This window comes from Diceros bicornis, chromosome 23 (genome assembly GCF_020826845.1).
Source record: "Diceros bicornis minor isolate mBicDic1 chromosome 23, mDicBic1.mat.cur, whole genome shotgun sequence".
NCBI classification, from domain to species: domain Eukaryota; kingdom Metazoa; phylum Chordata; class Mammalia; order Perissodactyla; family Rhinocerotidae; genus Diceros; species Diceros bicornis.
The window spans coordinates 12,140,209-12,165,200 of record NC_080762.1 but is presented as its reverse complement, the minus strand read 5'-3'; the positions used below and the strand labels follow the sequence as shown (position 1 = coordinate 12,165,200).

Here is a 24,992-nt window from a genome sequence, read left to right as displayed (position 1 = left end):
GATATTGTGGTACTTTTCTAACAATTTAAAGTATTTTGATTGCTGGATGGTCTTGTACCAAAGAGAAGGTGCCCACATAATGATGTGATTTGTCTTCTTTTTGTGTGTTGTAGGGGAGGGGGCTGATGGGGAAACCACAGAGGCTTCCTATCCCTAGCTCTAACTATAGCCCCAAATTCCACTGTCATGAAATTTCTGTCTTTGGGTTATACATTTTCTTCCCTAGAATTACAAATTACCAATTAATTGGAAAATAAAGATATTGCATTCCTAATATCTAAGTGAGAATCAATTTTTCTCTTTGCTGGAACGTTTTTCCCGGGCATAGAGAGGCATGGTAGTAGTAAGAGGTGCCAGTGATGGACAGCAATTATTTCAGTCTTGCTGGAGGCCAACTTTGCCTGCTGGTTCCTGAGAACTAAGGTCTAAGACCTTTAGTTCCTGTGTGAAGGTGCCCTTTGTATGAAGAGTTCTATCTAAAAGGACCTGATGTCTCCCCACTGTGGTTCCCTTAGTTTTCACACAAAGGAGAATGTTTTCTCTATAACAGGCCTATCCACTTCTGTGCTTGTGTACCCCAAAGGCTCATCCAGACAGGGTCAGGGCAGAATGGAGCCAGGGTACCCATCAGTTTATTTCTGGAGGCTAACTGACCTTCCCCAACCCAAGATGACAATTATGGAAGAAGATAAAAAAACCACTCATTGATGTTTATAGATTTAAAATATATATTGCAACACCGTATGAACAATGTCCTAAAAAGTGTAGCTGGATTTTAGGCACTAAATTAAATGAGTGTATCTGTCAGTGGTTTTGGCCTCTGTCTTGGCACTTTGGTGGCCTATACTAGTTAACGGTCCTGATAGTGTGAGGCTGAACAATCTCCAATTTCCTGGGTCTGGTTGTCTCTGTATTTAATGCAGGTCTGGTGGATTCGTGTCACACTGATCTGAACTTCCTTCTGGGGTGTAAGAGCCAGGCAGGATCTTTCTGCTCTGCGTCCCTAACCACACTGCAGGGATAGGCTAACCAAAAGGAGGACAGGGCAATTCTGCCTATTCTCTTGCTGAAGGGAGAGAGGAAGCAGGGACCACCTGGGCAGAAGGTGCAGCAGGTTTGCCCAAGGTCTGATGGGGACCTGGTGGGAGGTGGGGCAGCGAGAGGAGATTCATATTCATCCTAGGAGGTGAAATTAGAGCAGGCAAGCTCTAGGAAGGCTTGTAGCCTCTTCACACCGGGAGACTTCTGTGAAGTTTGTGTTTTTCCCATGTTTGAAAAACAAATTGGTTTTATAGTCAGGCAGTCTGTTTAGTGTCAAGCTCTTTGTTGGATAAATAGAAGAGCTTTATTCCCTGGGGTTATGGAGTTTACAGTCTCGTCAGGAAAACAGAGTTTTGTTTTTGTTTTTGTTTATTTTACAAGTTATTACAAATAACCAGTTAAATGATAAGTGTGAAAAGTGATGTGAAGGAAAATATAGGGTCTTGTGGGACATAAAGCAGGAGACTGAACCTTGCCTGAGCTCTCAAGCAAGACCCCAAACAAGAGATGTTTAAGCCAAACTCTGAAGGATGAGTTGGATGAGTCAGAATTTAATCAGGCCTCGAGGGGCAGGAGGAGCCTCCTGGGGAAGGTACAGCCTGGTTAGGGCACACGGGAGAGAAAGCTCCCTCTCCCAAGGGAAAGTGGTCCAGTTAATGAGCATTGTTGAGCTAGCAGGAGAAGTGGCCTTGCGGCATCTGTTAATAGAGTTATTCTTTATCCACAGGCATAGAAAGCCATTAAAGGGGTAGTGACAGTTCATTTATCCAACAGTATTAATGAATGTCTACTATTAAACATCATTACCCAGGGGCTAACGTAAGCACTCAAGATATAGGATCCAACAAGATGGACCAAGTGCCTACGCTCAGAGTGTTGAAAGGGAAAGGGGCAAGAAACAACAAAATAAACAAGTGAGGGACTATCAGGAAGCCCTATGGTGAAACAGCCTAGGGTGGTGTACCGGAGAGTGACGCGGAGGAGAGAGTAGAAGCTGCTTTGATTGGGTCCCAGTCGGGAAATCCTGTCCTGGGAGGTTACTTTGAACTGAATGATAGGAAAGATCCAGTCTTGTGAGGATCTGGGGAAGAGCTTTCAAGCTGAGGCAAAAGTTGCTGCAAAGACCATGAGGCAAGAACTAGCTTTGTTGGGGCCAGCCCGGTGGTGTAGTGGTTAAGTTCGCATGCTCTGCTTCCGTGGCCCGGGTTTCACAGGTGCAGATCCTGGGCACAGACCTATGCACCACTTATCAAGCCATGCTATGGCAGTGTCCTACAGAAAATAGAGAAGGATGGGCACGGATGTTAGCTCAGGGCTAGTCTTCCTCTCCAAAGGCTAGTCTTTCTCACCAAAAAAAAAGAACTAGTTTTGCAGGTTTCAGGAGCCCAAAGAATGTGCTGTGTCTGGAGTGTAGTGAGAGGAGGTGAGATCAGAGCCTCTAGGGCCTCCCAGGCCCTGGGGAGGAGTGGGGATTTTATTCCAAGGGCTGTGGATGCCACTGGGGAGTTTGAAGCAGGAAGATCACTCTGGTTACTTTGTGTCATATAGGCAGGATATTGCAGTAGTCCAGGTGGGTGATGATGGTCGGGGAGAGTTGTGGACAGAGAGGGGATAGGATTTGGAAGTTGGGCCAACAGGACTTCCCAATGGTTTGGAGGTGGGGCCTGAGGGAAATAGAGGGATCAAATGTGACTTAGGTCTTTGACTTGGGCTACTGGGTGAGTATCAGGACTGTTTACGGCAATGGGCCTATATAGCATTGTGGTTATGCTCATGGGCTATGGACTCCAATTGCTTAAGTTGAAATCTAGGCCCCGCTGCATCCATGAAATGAGATCGTCTTAGTACCTATCTCATAGGTAGTGAGGATTCAATGAGTTAATATTTGTAAAGCATAAGAACAGTGTCTGACACTTTATAGGCCTGTTTACTGCTCTAGGGTCTGGTGGGGAGACCCAGAATTCTGTTTTGGCCCTGTGCAGCCGAAATGCCAATAGACAAGCAAGTGTATATATCGAGAGGGCAACTGGGAGGACAAGTCAGAGATAGAGATGGACATTTAGGCGTCAGCTATGTATTGATATCATTGAAATCCACAGGACTAGATGAGATTTCCTCAGAGATTAGTTAATAAATAATATGATTGTGGATTCACTAACCTTCAGGAATCATGTGAACATTCCCTTGTCGGGAAGAATCAACCCCTTTCTTAAGAGGGAGCATAAGTCTACAAGCAACATAATTTCGGGAGAGCATCTTTCTCCCACTCTTTTTTCTTGGCTGCTGAGGGAAGGGAAAACCTCTTAATCACATGTTGCTGGGGGGAGGGTGATAACAGAATCTCTTTTCCCCCTGAATTAATTAAATCCCGGCTGTTAATGTCCATGCTGCTCCTTCCAGAACAAGATCTATACTTCATATGATGAAGATTTTCGTGTGAGGAATGATGAGCTGGGGTGGGGTTAGATTGGGCAGAATTAGATTTCAAAGCACTAAGAAGAATGTTAGCTGTCAGAGGATTGCATGTGATTCCTAGAGGCGATACTTTGCATACTGATTAAGCAATCATGACCTATTTAGTTTGATTTATGATGAAAAGAAAATCTATGGCATGTTAATGAAAGATCTGGGCATATTTTAGAATCTGAATAGGACCAGATGAGGAGGAATCATTACACAGCAGACTGAAATTATCTCCTTTACAGAAAGACATTCATACAGTAGCAGGTCAAGAGATCATCTGTGTCTGAGGCTTCTTGTTGCTGTTTTTGTCATAGTTTTTTAAGTGCCTTGATTTGAGAGAATCTAAGAACACACACAAAATTACCCTCACCTCCTTTTTTTTGGTTCTCTGCTGCTTTTTATGTTGTTTTTAGGCTTCAAGGAGGCGAGGAAGGTGGGTAGCTTTGATGTGAAGAAGAGGAGAGGCCACAGGAGAAACTGAATCTCTCCTGTGGGTAGAAGGAGTAAGAATTTGGAAATTCGAGCCAACCCTGATGGCCTAGGGGTTAAAGTTGGGTGCTCTCACTGCTTCTGCAGCCCAGGTTTGTTTCCTCTGTCTGTCAGTTGCCATGCTGTAGTGGCGGGTCACACAGAAGAACTAGAACTAGAAGGACTTACAACTAGAATACACAACCATACACTGGAGCTTTGGGGAGGAGAAAAAAAATCCATTCCTTTAAAAAAAAAAAAAAGAATTTGTAAATGCAACATTGCGGTGGTCTGTTCAAACTGATAGGCTTCATGTTAATAAGTGTTCAGCCATTGCTAACCCATGAAATTCTCCTACTAATAAACCCCTCTGAGTTCTACCACAGACCAAATGATAGGTTTACAAAGGGGAGAAGGTCTTGGAACATAATTTAAACCATTCTGTTGATACAAATGATCCATAATCAATGTATATATCAAAATTGGGGTGAGTGTATTATGAGCCAGGTTTGAGAACAATAGCCAGGTTTGAGAACAATAGGAAGGAAGGGCACCAAAGAAGTGGGGTGTACAGAGTGGTTATATACCATCTTGGAACAAAGAGCATATGTCACGTATGACAGGAATGTCTCTATTACTGCTGTCACGAGATGCTTATCTGGCACAGCAGGTGGGTGGTCAGCAGGTCAGTGGTCACAAGGTGAGCACAGCAGGTCGGTAATTAATCCTTAGTTCCCAGGAAGAGATGCTTGTCCTTAAAGAAATGCCGATATGGGGGGACAATGCTTGCTCAACAGGCCACATCAGGCCCTTTTGGAAAACCAAGGTCAGGACAAATTAGTTTTATACCAAATGGCTTCCTCGTATCCTCCAATATATACTATTGCTTTTCATTTATTTATCAATTCCATCTTTTTGGAAAGTTTAATAACTTCATCCTATACAAAGAGGAGAAACTCTGATATTCAGCATTTAAAAAATGCACAGTGCCTGAAAATTGACATTTAGTTCATGATTTATTTACTCTTTGATTTTTGTACTTCTAAGACTTCCGGACCATTACAGTCAGTAATGATTATTATCTCTTTTTATGAGGAGCCTGTTGTGACACTGTTGAGCTTGGAAGTGCCAGTGAAGATTAAAGACCTAATTTAAAAAGATACACATAGCCAATCTCTCACACAATTGTTCATTCTTCCTGCCTTTTGGCTTTCATCTTATCACGCAAAGCAAGAGGTTGATTCTTCTTTTCTGGATTCGAGTGGTAAATCTATGTTATGATAACATGTTTAGGGAAACTTTGGAAGAAAATAAACCTAAATATTTTTTGTATCTTTGGTAAAATGCTGCATATGCATGTAAATCCCATAATAGAAAATATATTCATGTTATAAGATATCTTCTTTTAAAAAGACTGTGGAATTTTTCATTTTTCATTCTATTTGTGTATTAAAAAATGCTTTAAGTCAAAACCTTTTAGAGGATGACATGCTTTCTCCCTTTGATTATTAACACTGATTTTCAAATTAGCGAGACAGACAAGAGGAATCTGCATGAAAAGTCAATAGAATGCCTTTTATTTGGCTTGCAGAGACCTTACCCCACACTGCTGAAGATCCCTGTGTTGGTGTGCCGGCCAGACAGCTGACATGTCCTGGCCATTAGACGCTATCCATTCCTTAAAGAAGATGTGGTGTATGTATATACAATGGAATATTATACAGCCATGAGAAAGAAGGAAATCCTGCCATTTGCAACAACTTGGATGGACTTTGAGGGCGTTATGTTAAGTGAAATCAGTCTGACAGAGAAGGACAGATGGAATCTGTCCATGTCCTACATGGAATCTAAAAAAAAAAAAGTCAAACTCTTGGAAACAGAGACTGGAAGGATGATTGCTGGGGGTTAAGGGATGAGGGAAATGAGGAGAGGCTGGTAAAAGGTGCAAACTTTCAGTTATGAGATGATTAAAGTCTGAGTATCTAATATATAATATGGTGGCTATAGTTGATAACACTGCATGGTATAATTGAAATTTGCTAAGAGAGTAGAACTAAATGTTCTTACCAAAATATATATATATAAATATGTGAGATGATGGATGTGTTAATTAACTAGATGGTGGGAATCCTTTCACAGTGTATATGTATATCAAATGTACTTTAAAAATCTTACAATTTTATTTGTCAATTATACCTCAACAAAGCTGAAAAGAAAAAGCTATCCATTCCAGCCAAACTGAATCTCTGAAAATTAAAGCCTATTTTCCTGTTGACTTTCATTGAAAAATAGGAAGGTTACTTGTACTCAAAACAAAAAAATCTCCCAGTCAGCATGCTTCAATGAGTTAATGCATATAAAGTACTCAATAAATGTGAGCTGCTATTTGCTATCATAGTTAAACCTTTGCCGAAGAAAGGTTCAGCACTGGACCAGATTCCAGCCTGGTTGGGAAGTGCGGGTCCCTGCCAAGCTGTTGTTTGCTGGAATTGCCATAGAGCACGCAAGGACGAATTTCCCTTCACTTACTTTAAGGCCTCCATTTCTCTCCTCCAGAGTTAGAATCTTTCATTGCATCTTTCATTGTAAAGTCCTGACTCTGCACCTGTAGCTGAAGTCTGGGCATCAAACTGGACTTTATTTCTTTCCTTTGGCCTCGTGTGGCCCTTGCTCTGGTTTATTCTGGCACTGGGGATACAGTGATGATGAACAAGATGTGGCCCTGCCCTGGCAGGTCACGGAGATAGATTCGAAAACTGTAATTGCAACACAATGGAAAAATGTTTGGAAAGAGCTACGTAAAGGGAATTATGGGAACACAGAGGAGAGGTACATAACACAGGCTTCTTCAAGCATATGCTCCCAATTTTTATGCCTCCTAGTGACAATTGACAGCAGTCTGAGGATATCTTAGCATTTCAGCTTTTATTTAAGGAAAATGTATAGTCCCCTGCTTTGTCAGTTATGTAAGTCAGCAATGGTTTAACTTATATTTAGCTTAAATAAGAGACACTAGTAATCTAAAATGCTAAATACCATTTCATTTTTCATTTAAATGAAATGGAAGGTTGTCAAGTCAATCAGAAGGTTGGTAGTTAAGTTGTTTTTCATTATTTGAATATTATTGAACATAATTTTATGTGATATTGCTGAAAAACAATTTTAAGTATTAGTAGTACAAACTACATACCAAATTCCATAGCACAATAAAGGGAATAAAATGCAAATACACCAACTTCCTAGCAGGTTATCAGTGGCCTGACAGGAAGGTCTTTTTAAAGATGCAGGCTCTTAGCCTCTGGATGGGGATGTGTATGACTTGTTCAATTTTAAGATCAAGCCCAATTAGGACGAAGCATAAGGTTACAGAGTCTGCAGTACACAACTTCAGAGGGACCCTTCACTTAGACAATGATGTGAGTGGTGCTCATTGGAGCTTTCAAATGCTCTGAGCCCAATGGCCTATTTCTCATGGGGTCCCTGGTTACTTTCTTCTTGTAAATCACTTCCTTACACATAACCCTCTCTCATTGTCTACCCCCTTGTCTCATTGTCAATTATTGGTCTCTAAGCAATCTATGCAGCTTGACTACTAATTGTTTTCAAGAAATGTGGTGGTTAGCCTAGGGAAGAGATGTAAAAATGTGGGGAAAAGATGTGCATCTTAGAATTCTTGAAATATAGTATTATTATTTCTCTCTGCAAACACTGGAGCTATAGACAGCTGACCTAACTCACCCTCAACTGTCTGTCATCTCCAAGGCGACAATACTTTCTGACAGAAGGCGGGCCCTCTGGTCCTAGCTCTCCCTCTGGCATTAAAGAGTCACGTGACTTTTCTGGGCCTCGGTTTCATCATCTGTAGTCTGAAGGTATTGGGCTCTAGTGCCTTTCAGATTTAACATTATATAATTCTCAGAAATAAAGAGTTAACAGTCCTAAAAATCTCTCTTTAACTCTCCACTGAGCTTTCCATATGGTTGAATTTTAACTGTGAAATTTCACATAGATAGAGAGGTGCGTTTTTCGTGGTGAGGACATAAATGTCATGGATATCTTGCTAAAGCAGTCAGGTGCCCGTATACACCCACCCATTCTGGTTTAGCGGTGTGTTTAAATACAAGGTAGCTTGCTTACTGTCTGTGCTTCTCTCCAGCTAGCTATTTTTCTTTGATTGAGGTAACATTGATTTATAACATTATGTAGATTTCAGGTGTACATCATTATATTTCGATTTCCGTGTAGACTACGTGGTGTTCTCTAGCTAGCTGTTTTTGAATTGAGCCATCGAACTCAGAATGTGATACACACACAAAAAAAGTGCTCGCAAGTCACCTGCTATTTCAAAATTCAAAGCATTCTCCAATATCTAAAGTTAAACTGCACTGGAACAGTTTACAAGAAAAATAAATATTTGCTCTAATTGCAAGAGAATCCTGAGGAAATGCAGGACCGACACAAGAAGGAATTCTCTAACTAGTACCCAGTCCTGACCTCACGCAGAGGCCACAGATGTTGCAGAGTATTTCTTTACTCTCCCCTGAGTCACCTTTCAGGCCTCCCAGAGTCAGTGCCGGGTGGATGCCCGACACACTTCCTTTCCTCGGCCTTCCTTGATTCCCTTTTCTATCCCTGTTACCCCTTTCCCCCAGAACCCAGCTCTATTCTGCTGGCATCCACCTGGCCAAGGACCCAGGGACCTTTGGCCCTGATTGGACAGAGAGAGGTGGCTGTGAAGTCTTCCTAAGTGTGCAGGCTTAGGTCTGTTTAATTCTTCAAAGTGGGGCATTTACAATACAGAAAAAAAAAACAAAAAACCTTTTCTTGCCAATTTGGTGGCATCACATAGCTGAACAGCTAGAGCTGAGGTCCTAAGGCAGGATGGGGCCTGGTATGTTCGAGGAACAGTGAGAAGGTCAGGGTGGCTGGAGCCCAGGGAATAAGTAGGAAGAGGAGATGAGAGAAGGGCTAGGGCCCCCACTTGTGTAGGCTCATCGCGAGGCCTGGGGGATGGACTTTGGCTGTTACTCTGAGGGGAATGAGGAGCCAGTGCAGGGTTGTGACAGAGGAGTGACAGGCTCTAACAAGGCTTTACTGGATCCCTCTGGCTGCTGTGTGGGAAGGGAATGTAGAGAGAGAAGGGTAGAAGTAGGGAGACTAGTTAGGAGGCTATTGCAATAGCCCAGGTGAGTGATGATGGTGGATTGAACTAAGTGGAGGGCTGTGGAGGTGGGGAGACAGTAGACAGATTCTGGGTCTGTTTTGAAGGTGGAACTAATGGAGTGTTTTGATGGATTGGATATGGATGGTGAAAGGAATCGAAGTGGCAAAGATGATACTCAGTTTCAGATTCTAGGTATTTAATGGATTACTCTATTTCCTCACCAATATCCATGAGAAACTTTTGCATAGAAAAAATTTTTCTTGATATTTTTCAGAATTGTAAGGTGAGTAGAAAGAGTCTTGAATTGAGCCCAACTCTAAGTCCCAGTCCATGGTACAAGAACACGTTTCATCTGCGTGTAATGCTGTGCTTCCATCGTTTCTGGATTCCATTTTTTAAATACATTTTTCATAGATCTGATTTCATGGCCCAATTACAGCTTTGTGAAAACTTTGTCAGTATCCTCAAATTATAACTGGAATAGAAATTCCAGATTTTTCTTTATTTGTAAATAAATTCTTTTGTTCTTAAGGCTAAAACCACCACATTTAAATCCCACTTTCAAAGACCATTGGTGTAAGCCGAGTTAATCCAAGTGTTCAAGACACTGTAGTGGGAACCTTTTTGTAGATTATTTCTTCAGAAGAATTCTCAGAACGTGCCATTCCAAGATCACACTTCACTAAAATCTGGTAATCATGATTGATGTTTTTATTTCTGGTCTTTAACATTTGGTACTATTTTAACTGCCTTATCACTAATATCAAGTCAGATATTAATATTTTATTTCATGTGTAAACTGCCTGAAAGTACATAGTCTCACGTGATCAAAAATGTTTTTTTCCTGGGGCTGGCCCCGTGGCCGAGTGGTTAAAGTTCCACACACTCCACTTCGGCGGCCCAGGTTCGCGGCCTGGATCCCGGGCGTAGACCTACTCCACTCATCAGCCATGCTGTGGGAGGCATCCCATATACAAAATAGAGGGAGATTGGCACAGTTGTTAGCTCAGGGCTAATCTTCCTCACCAAAAAACAAAAACAAAAAAAACAAAAAAAAAATTTCCCCTAATTAAAACCTAAAATTATGTAGTAAAATGTAAAAATAAAATTGTAATTTGAATAAGCTGATATTTTTGTACCTTCACAGAAAACAAAATTAGGCAAACATCCTAAAAGCTGTTTCTTTCTCTCATCTTCTCACCTCTCGTTGCTGCTTGACCCAGAGCCATTGGGGGTCCACCTTCCCCATTCTACCCACACAACTCTCTCCAGAGACACAAATTACATCCTAGACACCAGATTCTTCTTTCACCCTATTCCCCTTGGTCTTTCCATATTTGCTAGGAAATGTCTGTTTAGTAAATGAGTATTTGGCTTGGTTTTATGATCTAGATAATATATGATTTTTACACTTCCTGAAAAATAAGCATTGTGTAAATAAATAACCTATGGTGCTGATAATATTATAGACTCATTCCTTCCTGCTAACAAAAAAAGAATACTAGAATACCATGTTAATAAAGTGATTTCAGTCCCGAGGAAGACCAAGGGGCATTATTTTAAAGCATTTCCTTAGAGTTTGATAGTATGTTTAGGACTGGATGACTTGTGGGAGATGGAGGGCGTGGAGGGATAAGGGAAGTTCCTACACAACTGCTTTCTTATGATATAGTCTTCTCAGAGGTACCACATACATGCAAGTGTTCTGGGCTAAGCGGGTGGCTTTGGGAGAACTTACCTGGGAGCAGCAGTTATCAGAAGAAAATGGTTTGTGCATTATAAGAATTAGTTAATTTTTTAAAAATCTGTACAAAACTTTTTTTGGTTTGGTTTTTCAGTTTTATTGAGATATAATTGACATACAGCACTGTATAAGTTTAAGGTGTACAGCATGATGACTTGACTCACATATATTGTGAAATGAATGACGTACAAAACTTTTTGCTGATTTCTTTTTATTCCCTCACATTAGGTACCTTTTGTTTCCCACTTTATTAAATAACTCTTAGAAATTTCTCAGCCCTGTGGATACACCACTGTCCTTCCTGTCACCATGCTCAAAACCTCAGGCCAGTCTTTTCATCCTGTTCTACTTGTCACAACCTCGTGAAGTCTGTCCATTCTATCTCTAATCCACCCACTTCTCTCTGTTCTTACTGCCACGATTCCCAGTTTAGAGCCACAGTGGAGCATCCTCTTTGATCATCCATTCATTCGTCTGGTATTTACTGCGTGTCTCTTGTATCCCTCTGCCAGATCCTGGCACACAAAGATGAACAGCTTCCTTGCCCTCAAGGAGTCAGTTTAGTGGGGACATAGGCTTATGAACACATATCGCAGTGCTATATTCCTAAGACTGTTTTGGAAAAGTTACTATATTATCTTCAGATTATGTAGATTCCCTTCTTATTCCCAGCTATAAGTATTAGAAAAATAAGTTAAATACTAGTTATATTTTGCCTTTTTCTGGTTAATTTTACCCACATTAACAGTAAAAGTTTAAATTCCCCTTTGAAATATAAGTTTTCTAATTTCTGTGTTACCTTTCATGGCCAGAGCTTTCATTGGCACATGTCTCTTCGTGGAGTTAATACACTTCTTTAAGAATAACTCTCTATTCTCAGAGCAGTTTCACTATGTGTGATTAAAAGATCTGCATATTCACATCTGTCCTTGTATGTGTATATATATTTTTTTCCTGAATTCAGATTTAATGGTCTAACTTTCCCTTTACTGAGCAGCAACCAGCCCATCCTTCCCAAACAATGAATAGAAACAATTACTTCTGTGCGTCATCTTCTTTCTAAATCTCTTTAGGAAAGGGAACTTTCCAAGTAAAGAGGGAAAAGGACGATGAATGTTTTATAGGCGATCATGAGATATAAACTGCGTTACTATTGTTCTGTTTTACCTCTAGCTACAAGAAAACACAGGAAACCCTGAGTCACGCAGGGCAGAAGGCGACTGCAGCCTTCAGCAACGTTGGGACGGCCATCAGCAAGAAGTTTGGAGACATGAGGTACTGTGGGATAGGACCACGGGAATGGTGCTGAGCCCTGGGCTTCCCAGAGAAGGGGAGCGTTATCTGTCGGCTGGTCTTCCTAACATATTCTCTTTCTTTTGTGTGTGTGTGAGGAAGATCAGCCCTGAGCTAACATCCATGCCAATCCTCCTCTTTTTGCTGAGGAAGACTGGCCCTGGGCTAACATTTTTGCCTATCTTCCTCCATTTTATATGGGACGCCGCCACAGCATGGCTTGACAAGCTGTGCCTCGGTGTGCGCCTGGGATCCGAACCCAGGCCGCCAGCAGAGAGCGGAGTGCGCGCACTTAACTGCTATGCCACGGAGCCAGCCCCTCTCTTTTTTTTTTATTGGATTAAAATCTTATGTGACTGATAGTGATTGGTGACTGAGATAAATTTTTATATGGAGATGTTTTCTGCCTGAAGGTCAGGTTAGTTGGCCTGGTCCCAAAGATGCCCTTCCACTAGGACCTGACCTAGTAAAAGTAGAAGACAGAGAGTGCCTTTAATCACTAGTAAAAGGGAGATTTCAAAAGAATGTAACATACACTGAATTTTAACCATTGTAATTTAAACAATAAGTTAAAATATGCATTCAGTGGAATATGCTCTGATAAACTATTCTAGGTTACATTTTTGTATACATCCATCTAGTATATATTTTTCTATGCTAAATACGTACATATTTATTCTCTTATTCCAAAAAAGTACCATATGGTATATACTTCTGCTAATTTTCTTTCTTCACTTTAGCAATATATTGTGAATAAGTTGATAAATGTTTATTACACATTCTATTTTTTTTTTCTTTTTTTTTTTGCTGAGGGAGATTAGCACTGAGCTGACATCAGGCCAGTCTTCCTCCACTTTTTATATGTGGGTTGCCTCCACAGCATGACCGATGAGTGGTATTGGTCCAAGCCCAGGATCTGAACCCGAGAACCTGGGCCGCCGAAGTGGAGCATGCCCAACTTAACCAGTACGCCATGGGGCTGACCCCTACACCTTCATTTTTAATGGCTGTATTATCTTCCAGTGCATAGCTGTAGCAAAATTTTTAAACAAATCCCCTTGCACATTTTGATGATTTTCAGTATTTTACTATTATATAAAATTAGAGTGAACATCAAGATTTTGAACCGAGAACCAAATGTCCTCACTATAGGCACCAGAAAAACAATGTAGTATTGACCATTTCTATTTTTTATATTATGTTCTAGGATGTTATCTTATATCGAGTTGTTACACTCATATTTTTTGCTTATTTAAATACCTATCATTGGTGCTGTCCCGGTAGCGTAGTGGTTAAGTTTGGGCACTACGCTTTGGCGGCCCAGGCTTCACCAGTTCAGATCCTGGGTGCGGACCTACGCACCTCTCATCAAGCCATGCTGAGGCAGCGTCCCACATAGAGCAACTAGAAGGATGTACAGCTATGACATACAACTATCTACTGGGGCTTTGGGGAGAAAAAAAAGAAAAAAGGAAGAAGATTGGCAACAGATGTTAGCTCAGGGCCAGTCTTCCTCAAAAAAAAAAAATTTTTTTTAAAGTACCTATCATAGCTTATTTTGAATTTGGCTGATATGCTGAGAAGATTTTCTTTATAAATCAATTTCATTTTTCTCCTTATAAATCAAATTCATTTTTAAAAAACTTTTCAAGTATGTTTTAAATTTCTTCTTTTAAAAAAATCCATGCATATTATTTCATTGGATTCTTAAACTATTACTTTCTTTATTACCTGCTCCTTTGATACCTAGAGGCAAATATTTATATCTTTGTGTTTAAGTTATTTTTTAGCTCCAAAAATTGCTGGATTATGCACACTCCTCATGTACCAACTTAACAACTTGGCCTTTATGAGGCTAGAGTTAAGTACATATGAATCTGACTACATTGTTTTATCTTCATATTTACTAATAATATAATAATGTAATCATGAAAAGCAATTGAAATTCTTCAGAGGCCATGTGTGATGAACAGGTAAACATTCTGGATTATTAATTAACCTTAATTTTATTACAAATAAAATTTTGCTATCATTTCAATAGCATTAAAACATTTATCTAAACCAAATAATTTCTTAAAACAGGAAATACCCTATTACCTGTTATATCCAAAAAAGTATATTTTGCCATTTTTATAAGATTTGTTCTCCCCATATGTAGTTGAAATCTTTCACTTGAACACTGGGACCTCAGCATAATACTAGAATAGTGTTTCTCCATCTTTATGGGACCTTACAAACACCTCTGAAGCTTGTTTAAAATACGTATTCCCAGATTCCACCTCTCCGAGATTGTGCCTCGGTGGGTCTTGGGTGGAGTCCAGGAATTTGCATTTGTAACTAGCTCTCGGGTGATTTGACTTCAAGTGGTCGGGTTATGAGGAGGCCAGATGTAACTTAGCTCGCCTGTACCCGGGTGTTCTCAGTTAGAAAATGGGGATAAGAGTAACAGCATCTTCGTGTTATTATAAAAGTAGCAGAAGAGAGCCTGCCATATGTTAAGCACTCAATAAATGCTAGTTTTTATCTTTACTAAGTGGCTGTCTCAGACAAGGTGGCCCCACGTGATGTAAATTAGGAACAGTCCATTAACAAGAGCACACTATATTTCATAAAGGCTCTGCTTGTTTTTCTAAGAAAAGAATGAAGACTGTGTTTCATATATGCAATATGTTGACATATTTATGTTCACACACTAATTGGGTAAATATCAAGGTCGTATTGACTTCTTTTTCCTCCTATTTCAATGTGGCTTTCTTTTAGCATAATGGATAACCTATTTCCCAGGAGTTCCAAACTTTTCATTAATTATTGCTCTACGTAGAGGCTACAACTTTTTCATTATAAACTGTGGCTAAAAATATTGGAAAATGTAGACTATATCACTAGAGACTCAAATACGGTCCTGCAATATTTTGTAGAGTTTGCAAAATTCAGGCCTATATTTTTCTCAAATTATAACATCAAACATTTGTAAATAAATGAGGATAAGTCCCTGTGAAAGCAACATTTTACAAAGAATTTTTAATTTTAAATTATGCTAAAACAAGTAATATATGTAAAAGTCATATTTGAAAATTGCTTAAGTGTAACATAATATTCTTAAATGTGAAGAATTAGTAAGTTTTTATTTTTCATTCAAATTAATTTGCCAATTTATAAAATGATGGTGGGGAAATTTTACAATTTTATCACAGACATTTTACCTTGAACCCCTTTTTTGCTTTAAAAGTATCATATTATTCTATATTTTTGTTAGTTACTCTATAAAATTCTTTTGTGTGTTCTGGGAACAAACTTCTGAACTCGTTTAAGAAAGATTGCCAAGAAAATTTAGATACTTGGGAAGAAAAAAAACACCTCTAGTTTTTAAAATAATTCCGAGTTAATAGTTACAGATTTTGAAAACCTAGAATTTGGGCCTTTGAATAACTGAATGAGAAGCGTTATGTTAGGATTTAATTTATACATTTTATAAAAATAAGTACTATTTCCCGAGCTAAGATTCTCATTTTGTCCTGAGTGCCATTAGGTGACGTCCCCTTAGTCCAGGCACGGAATTTCTCCATCTCCTTCTCCCTCTGTAAAACAACATTGTTAATGGCTACCTAACCAGATGGTTCCTGTGAAGTTCAAATGAGGTCACATTTATGAAAGTCCTCTGAAGAAATGCAAGCTGTTGAATCATTTTTATAACAATATTGGCATCTTCTTGGAACTTAGTGAGTTTGTTCAAGCTGCGTGTGATCTAGTGGAGATGAAATCTTTGGCGAGGCATATAATTTTCTTAGAGTCCAACTATCTGTATATATCCATGAGAATAATAGTTAGGAGCGCAATTTACAACGGGTTGGTAAGGCAATCCTTAAGACACATTAACAAGTCTTAACACTCAAAAAAAAGTAATGTATGGAGCTGCCTAATCTTCGCTTTGGGGCTCTTGAAAGGGGAGGGGGCAGTGTGGTCATTTCTTTGCATCCTGATGCGCTCACTCCGCTCCTGCTCTTCTCTCCTGTGCTGCCCTGGCTGCAGGTCTCACTCCATCAGGTAAGCGCTGCCTGTGGGGCCCTGCGGCCCCCTGGCTGCTCCCTTCCTTCCCAGAGCCTGCTGTTTCTTTCACACTGTGGGTGCCTCAGCTAAAACCTAGATCTCTTTTCCTGAGAGTGTTCATGACCAAGAAGTTACAGAGTATAGGGTGCCTAATGCATTTGAATTTGTTTAAGGACAGATTTATTTCATTTCTGAATGATTTACCCAGTTTCACTTGCTGAGCAATCTCTTAGGAATCTCTTTTAATGCATCGTTCCTTCCTCCAACGGCAGAGGTCCTTAGCATTGAAAGAAGAAAAAAAGGAAAGTGGACATTGAGAGTTGTGTATATTTATGGAACTTTAGAAAGAAACAGAAAATTGTTGTCTAGATTGTCGTGTTTTTCTGAACTTCATGTAACTGTTATCTACGTGGATGGTTCACCTTCAACTTTCTGTCTCTTCTGAAGTTGAAGAGGGGGAAGGTTACTGGAAGTCAGGAAGTGTGCAATTGTCAGTTCCAGGTCTCTGAATGGAGCCTTCTTTTAGCTGGAATCTTTTATTATATACTTTGTTTTTTGGAATTTTTTCCTAAGAAAACTGCCTATATTAAAAGTTGAATAGATTGATAATACTGAGGAATTTCTTTTAGTAATTCTTTTTTTAACGTAATTTCTGAGGAAATAGGTTGCCTATAGTTTCTAAATGGAATGTGGAAGGTAAGACATAAGTGAATTTCTTTGTCTTTTTCTTTCTGAGTTCCAGTAAAGTGCTGCCCCTACTAATGACCTCAGTGGATAGTGTTCGGAAGGGTGATGAGTTTGATCCCTTACCTGTTAGCTTCTTGGGAGAAGAGAAGGCAGAGGCTGTGTTGGAAAGTGTGATGGGAGAGTGCTAACCTAGGAAAATGGACCCCATTTTGCTTTGCCCAGCCTGATTTCTGAGTAGAACTCACATGGAAAATAGGCAATCAATCAGAGGGAAGATGAGTCAGCTACTATAGGATTAATAGGGTGAGAAGGCTGGTGCTCTTCGAGTTCTCAGGTATGGTGATATTTGTACCAGATATTCTGGAATGAATGCAGAATTCCTTGCTTCTACGTCGACTGTGTTTGCCTGGCGTGTGTTTCCTTGATTGTCTCGTGTTAACTACATATATTGCTCTGGCGCGTTTCTCTATAATGGAACGTTTAGCTTTACCTGCCTGGCTTTACTTCCTGGACACTGCCCTCCCTGTCTTCCTGAAGAGAAGGCAGTAGAAGGGAGTTGGACCTGGAGAGGATGGCCAGGGGCTACTGGCTGACCTGGGGGGCACCAGACATTCTCCTCAGATTTCCTGGCCTACAGAGACCTACCGGAAGTAAAATAATGTGCACCTATGGACTGTCTACTCTTCCTTTATAACCTTGGAAGCCACTGTAGCCCATCCTACCCAACGAAAACAAACGTCATCTTGGTGGGGTGGGCAGGGAATGCTGCAGATAGTTGTATCTGCAGTACAGATTGCTGTTTTACAACTGTGAATAGGGAGTTTCTCATATACTTATATTGTGCTATCTTCTTTTTTTTTTCCCTTTAATCTGCTTTTGCCCTGAAGCTACTCCATTCGCCATTCCATAAGTATGCCTGCTATGAGGTAATGTCTGTAAAGTATTTTACATAATATTAATGCAGAATGTGCATGCAGTGTCACACTATTGAGAGTTACTTTGTGGTTTTTTTCCCCCCTTTATATAAAAGGAAGTGCCATGACCTGCCTCATTCTCTTTCCTGATGGTCTTCAGGAGAAGAGGCTGACAATTCTGTAGAAGTATTGTAGGTATAATGGGCTTGGGCTTTTGACCAGACATGCCAACTTGAATCCAGCCTCTCCTGACTTGTATGACTTGACACAAGTTACTTAACCCAGCTCAATCTCCATTCTCTTATCCACACACTGGGAGAAATAAGACCTGCCTCATATGGTGGTTGTGAGACATGAACAAAGTAACCTGTGTAAAGCACTTAGCCCAGGGCCTGGAACATTCCAAGCACACTTGCAAAGGTACAAATTCGTTCTTATGTCAACAGAATTAAATGCAAACTTGGGAGGAAATTTAAATAAAAGGATAGAAGACTAAGAGGGCTACGGTTCTAGAAAGGATATTAACAGGATTTTCAAAGGTAGATATTAAGGTGAGGTGTCTGTTAAACAATAAAAATACCATTAAAATTACTGACTGGATGAAAACTTCTGAGAAAGATGTTTCCCGCTTCCGTTTGCATGGCTTAGTGATACAATCAGATAAAAATCACACTAATAGTTATATAGAGGAGTGAATGTTAGACTGGGAATCAGAGGATGCACGTTGTAGCCCAGCTCTGCCAAGAATGAACTTTGCAGCCTTGGGAAAGTCACCTCAGTGATAATCAGTTTCATCACATTTAAAATAAGAGGCTAGGACCAGATTTCCTGCTTTTCCCATGGTGCTCCCAGGAGCCCCAGAACTGCCTTGGGCCACCGCGGCGGGGCGTGAAGTTGGGGGATCAAGCTTCTGGGCCCTTCCCCACTTCAGTCAGAACTGCACCACTTCAACTTGCTTTATATTATATATTGTGGTATGAATATGTTACAGAGGGGGTTCAGTTACTCTGAATAGTTTGAGACCACCAAAGCCAAATTCTTTCTAGGGTCGTTTGCAACTACAAACTGTATGTAGTTATATATGATATGATTAAATCTGAGTAAACAGGTTCTCCCTGTTCTCCAGCACGCATTCTAGTGTAATTTAATTAGAGAGATGTCTGTTTTATTATATCTGATGGTATCTCTGCTGCACTGGGGTTATTTGGTTACTTTGGAAATTTAACCACAGTATTTGATTTCCCTAACTTGGTGGCAGAAATAGAGAGCATAGATTCAAGATTGCTTAGTCTGTCTTTGAATGACTTGCTCCCCCTAGCATAAGAACTCTCAAATTGAGTCATGCAACCTGAGGCTCTGAGCTTTAAGTCTAGGTGTCCAAAGAAGGCTTCCAAAAAATTAACATGGTTTTGCTCTTAACCATGAGTCCATCCAGTGGCTGATGGGTCAAATGCAGTCCTCATGAGCTTGCTTGAAATTAACTTAAAAAAAATAATGATTTTATTCATCTAACATACCCATGAACTATTAGGGTGAACTGTCTGCCCACTGTGGTCCTGTGTAACGGATGGATGACAGCAGTCATGTGAATAAGACTGGCCAAATAAAACCTGCAGTGGAGGTCAGGTGCTAAAAGGTGTATACTTTTGAGTCATTTAAGGGTAATTTCACTAATATTTCATCATGAAACAGAGGTATGATGGAGGATTACTTATAGGAATTTGACTCGTGTTTGAGTCATGTGCAAGATGTGATGCCATGCCTGGGACCTCTGAACTCACCATTGTTAAGTCATACACCTGAGTGCAAATGCATTTCTGACCCTCTAGAGCATCAGAGTCTCAGGAAACAATCCCTAACAAAGCCAAATTCACTCAAAAACACATTCTCTACATTAGTTTCCTCTGGATAGTATTAGAGCCATGCCTCACCCTCACCGTACAATGAAGACCATGTTTTATAACCACTCTCCTTTATGAAGTTTCTCTAGGCCATTCCTCTTATTTTATTTCTTCTGCCCTCAAGAGAGAATAGCAATTGGCTCATCAAATACAGTAACATTCGGTTGAATTATTTGACCTGAAAATGATGGCAATCGTTGTTACTGACAGCTGACATGGATACAGGATTTAAGATACATTTTTAGTTCACGTCTTGTTTCTTTAGTTGGACTTGGTGACATCATTTTTAATGGTAATGATGTCATTAAATCATAATGTCATGTGGCCAAATCCAGTATAAGAAACCAAAAAGCACCAAATGAAGTATCTGATGCTTAAAGTAACAAGATGGTATAAAGATTATTTAACACAATGAATGAGTCACAAATAAAATGTCAATAGACTGTGAAGGTTCTGTCTGGTAAGAGAATGAATAAGTGTGTCCTCTTTGAGAGGAAAAATAACATGCCCATAACACCATTTTGACAAGTAATGGGTATATTTCAACTTAAAATAGTGAAAGAGTTGACTTTCAGAAACACCACTTCATGGAAGTTGACAAAATGATTACTTTTTAAGACATGGAAAAGAAAAAACTTATGAATCTTTTTTCCTTGAGCTATTTCTGTCTTGTCTCACATTAACTGAAATAAAGAACTTTTAAAATTCCAAGTGGGAAAACTCAAACATGATATTCTTCAGATAGACTTTCCATTCCATTGCTTACAGAAAAAATGAGTTGGGAAAAGGAGTGTGTGATAGAAACAATTAATTAGTAAATGAAAAATTAAGCTACCTTTGACTTATTGGAAATGATTTATGGTGCACCATGGAATTATTACAGTTGGATTGCTAAACACTATATTATTTATTCTACAGTTGAGCCTCTGACTGTTTTACTTAGAAAAATTCCATGTTATGGTTTCTGGATCTAAACTAGCAGAAGTGAAATATATTTTAAAACATGGATGGTGTAGGTGGCAAACCTGCAGCTAGCTCTGGTGCAGAGGTGATGTTTACAAATAAGAGCAGAGAACCAGACAGCATGGTTGCTAAGACAGCCAGGTCTTGGAGCTGACCTCTCTTTTTTTGTTATTTTAGGAATTCTCCTACTTTCAAATCATTTGAGGAGAGGGTTGAGACAACTGTCACAAGCCTTAAGGTACAGATGAAGTGAATTTTGTGTCATGGGGTCCATTGAATCAGGACAGCTTAGTCATTGCTGTGGTTAGTTCTGAAGGTGGGGCTGCCAGTATTCAGTGCAGCCAAGAAGGCAGCCTTGCATAGAGTCAGTCTTTTTCTTCACATATAAATCTATAAATAAAACCAGTATTGAATAGTGTTACTGTATCCTTACAGAGTTGTTTGTATAAACAATTCAGGGTGAATTGTTCCTTAAAGTGAATTGGGGTTTGTGTTCATCTCTTCACTGGTTAGAACTCTTAATGCAATCCCTCAAAAAGCAGATATGAGAGAGAGGATTGTGGATAGGATAAAGGATACGTGAATTCTGAATTTAAAGCATAAGTGAAAGTTCAATAATAGCTCAAAGCACCTCTGGTTTGGACATGGCCTAGTCAAAACGCACTTGGCTGCATGTGTTATACAGCCAACCACTTCCCGTCGGCTACTTCAACTTGTTTACTCACTTCACATACTGAGCACAGCACAGTATGGTAATCATGCAGGGAAAATAAAGCCGAGTCCCAAATGCATTTGATCCCTGAGTATAAACTGAAACTTTGCCTGTTACATGATAGGTGCTAAAATAAATTCATTGACTTTATTGTTTGAGCATAGACAACTTAGTCTACAGAGGAGAAAAGAGCAAAAATAAAATTAGTCTAGTCTTAAACTGTACAGACCTTTCCAAACAGGAAAAATCATTGAAACTACTAAGATTATTTTCTTAAAGATATCACGTAAACCATGACTTAATTACCTAATTTGATATCATTATCTCTATTTTGTATATAATCCATTTCTGTATTTCCTTGTTACTGGGAAGAATAAGAATATGTATGATCTTTACCCAGATCAAAAGCAGATATATGCACATGCTGATTCTTCAGCTGCTTCTGAATCCTTCATCACCACACTGCTCTCACCTCTGCCGCCTGATGCATATCTGCGAGGGTGTAAGTTATTCCTTACTAGAGGTGCTAGGAGCTCTTATTGATTTTGACCTGGAGGGTCTTTCCCCTTATGGGAGGATCTTTCATGTATTCTTCTACTTCTGCTTTCTTAGGCCTCTGACTAGGTGTTTAAGGCAAGAATGAAATTATTACTCAGCATTTACCATGCCTTTGTTGGTTTCATTTATCTGCAGTTCTTAGTTGTGCAATTTTACTACCCTGCTTGTCAATATCATCACCTATATAGGGACCAGTAGGCGCCATTAAATTGCCCTCATTTATAGGGAAAATTTTTGATAGGGAGGGACATGCAGTATCTTGGACATTTCTCTTGCTAGAATATCTATTTTTAAAACAAAAGGCTCAAAAAATCCTAGGAGTCAATTTCTCAACATTTGGTTCTCAACCTTAGACTTTCCAAAGAGGACGGATTCTGTTGCTTGTTAGACAAGTTCTGACACAGGACAAGTTGTACTTTTTAGTTTTCTTCAGAAGAAGGAGCTATAAAGAAGCAAAAGAAGAATAAAGAACAACTGATTTTCATTTGCTTGTAGGGAACTCTGGTAAGCTCACAGCTCACATATGATGTAAGTGGTTGGTCCACACTCAGCTTCTCACTTTATTCACCACATTGGGATGGAAGATAGAGAGCCTGCCTCCTCCTTCAGACATGCTCAAAACTAACTCAGCCCCCCCGGACACTAGCCAGTGTCAAGACCTCCAGAAAGTGGATCCTGTGTCTGTGTGATTGTTCATGGGTTTAAGAAGACTCGCATCGCACCCACCTCCTTTGTCATGGTCAATGCCTTGTTCCTCTTTTTCTGCCCCCGCCCTGCAATGGAGAACAGCTAATAATCATGCTTTGTGTAAAACCTCCCACTTCCTCAATAGTTACAAATTTCTCACTCCTTTTTTTCTCCAGACTAAATAATAGATGTTTAACTCTTCTTTTACAGTTTATTTTCTGCATTGTTTACTTTTCTCTTGTGAATCTTCTCCAGAAGTTCTATAATTTTCTTCACTTATGGATCCCAAGGCTGTTTCCTGCTAAAGGAATGACTCAGGAATCAGTGACGATGGGTGAAATCCCTTGCCGGTCTATATGCTGCATCTGCATTCACACACACTCCTTTAAGCTTGAATTTTAATATACCACTTGAAGGGAATCAGGTTCATATTTTGTTCTATTAGAAATAATGTTATGCTGTGAAGTGAGGTCCATTCCTGCCATCTTCTCACACAATCTGTCACACACCATATGGCATTTGTACCCAGTTGTTCTTCCTTTATACCCAATTCTGTAGATATTTTGATTTTCCATGAAAAACTTTCCAATTCATCATAATCATATAAAATTTAGTCCTTTCTGACTACATCCTTGTAATACATCAATATATCACTTAACATCTGAGCTGGTGTCACCTGTACACTCAATGCGCACACTTTCTATTTCATCAGAAACAAACAAATAGAAAGCAGACCCAGAACCAGCTCCTATGAAACTATATTTGGAATATTCTACTGTGTTTCAGTGAATCATGAGTAACTACCTCCCTTCCAACTGTTCTGTCAAGCAGCCAATTTTTTTTTTTTGGTGAGGAAGATTGGCCCTGGGCTAACATCCATTGGCAATCCTCCTCTTTTTGCCGAGGAAGATTGGCCCTGTGCTAACATCCGTGCCCATCTTCCTCTACTTTATATGTGGGGCGTCTGCCACAGCATGGCGTGACAAGTGGTGCATAGGTCTGCGCCGGGGTCTGAACCTGCAAACCCTGGGCTGCTGAAGCAGAGCACATGAACTTCACCACCACACCACTGGGTCAGCCCTAAGCAGACCATATTTTTAATGAACTTACTTTTTGATGAACATATTGCATGGCCTGAATTAAAACGTTTAAAAAAAAGGCAAAATATATTATACTTATTGTTTCTTTGTGTCCTTTCAACCAGCTATTTTATTATGAGAGATTAGGAAGCCCAACCCAGTAATTCAAAGAAAATGTTATGCAAAGAATTATAATTTGGGGGGCAAAGTGAGAAATTCTTAGCTGAAAAACCATCATGACAGGAAGAGGCCAGGAGAGGTTTAATCACATCTTTGCTGAAGCAGGTCCTGCCCTATAGTGTTGCAGTGTGCGCTCACTACACCCACACGGTGAAGAAACTCCTTGATTCCACTCCTCTCTTTGCCAAATTGCTTTATTTCAAAGCGGTTCCTTCCTTCTTTATTTTTCTATTTTGCTTTGAGAAAATCAAGAACTAGAAGAGAGGAATGAAACAAAGGCCAGAAGAAAACATCAGTAATTGGTATTCACCTGATTCAATACTGTGTGACTTTGATTGCAAAAGAGAACGCAAATAAAATAAAGAGGAGAATGGGAACTATTAATAGAATAGATTACATTGAATTAATCTTGTTTCTCTCTGGAATGAAATAAGCATAGTGAAAAATCACGTAGTTGAAAACAACTCCCCTTCTTCCCATGGCTAAGGTAACACAGAATGGAGGAGGAGTCAATGCTCTGTGCCAGAGGTCTGCAGAGTAAGGCTTGTGGGTCAAATCAGCTGGTCGCCCATTTTTGAATGGCCTGTAAACTAAGAATGTTTATTTATTTATTTTTTCTGTGAGGAAGATCAGCCCTGAGCTAACATCCATGCCAATCCTCCTCTTTTTGCTGAGGAAGACTGGCCCTGAGCCAACAGCCGTGCCCATCTTCCTCCACTGTATATGGGACACTGCCACAGCGTGACCGGACAAGTGGTGCATCGGTGTGTGCCTGGGATCCGAACCCGGGCCGCCAGCAGCGGAGCTCGGGCACTCAACCGCTATGCCACCCTACATTTTTTAATGGTTGAAAAAAATCAAAGGAAGAATAATAGTTTGTGACGTGAAAATTAAATTACATGAAATTCACATTTCAGTGTCCATACGTACAGTCTTTTTGGAACACAGCCATGCTCATTCACTTATGTACTGTCTTTGGCTGCTTTCTACCATGTCTGATTTGAGTGTTTGTGACACAGACTATGTGGTTCCCAAGCCTAAAATATTTATTATCTGTCACTTTCCAGAACGAGTATTCTGAGGCTAAGCAG

At 39.9% G+C, this 24,992-nt stretch overlaps 1 protein-coding gene across 3 annotated transcripts in view; it reads left to right on the top strand.

Annotated features, from left to right (window-relative positions):
• The window catches only part of TPD52L1 (TPD52 like 1), a 95,718-nt gene that overhangs the window by 69,026 nt on the left and 1,700 nt on the right, over window positions 1-24,992 (top strand). Inside the window, exons 4-6 of one of the 3 annotated variants that reach the window (XM_058566360.1) lie at window positions 12,054-12,155; window positions 17,795-17,833; window positions 20,863-20,923. In XM_058566360.1, coding sequence (XP_058422343.1) covers window positions 12,054-12,155; window positions 17,795-17,833; window positions 20,863-20,923 — 202 coding nt within the window. The remainder of the gene's footprint in view (window positions 1-12,053; window positions 12,156-17,794; window positions 17,834-20,862; window positions 20,924-24,992) is intronic. The other 2 variants (XM_058566361.1, XM_058566362.1) reach the window with 2 other exon arrangements.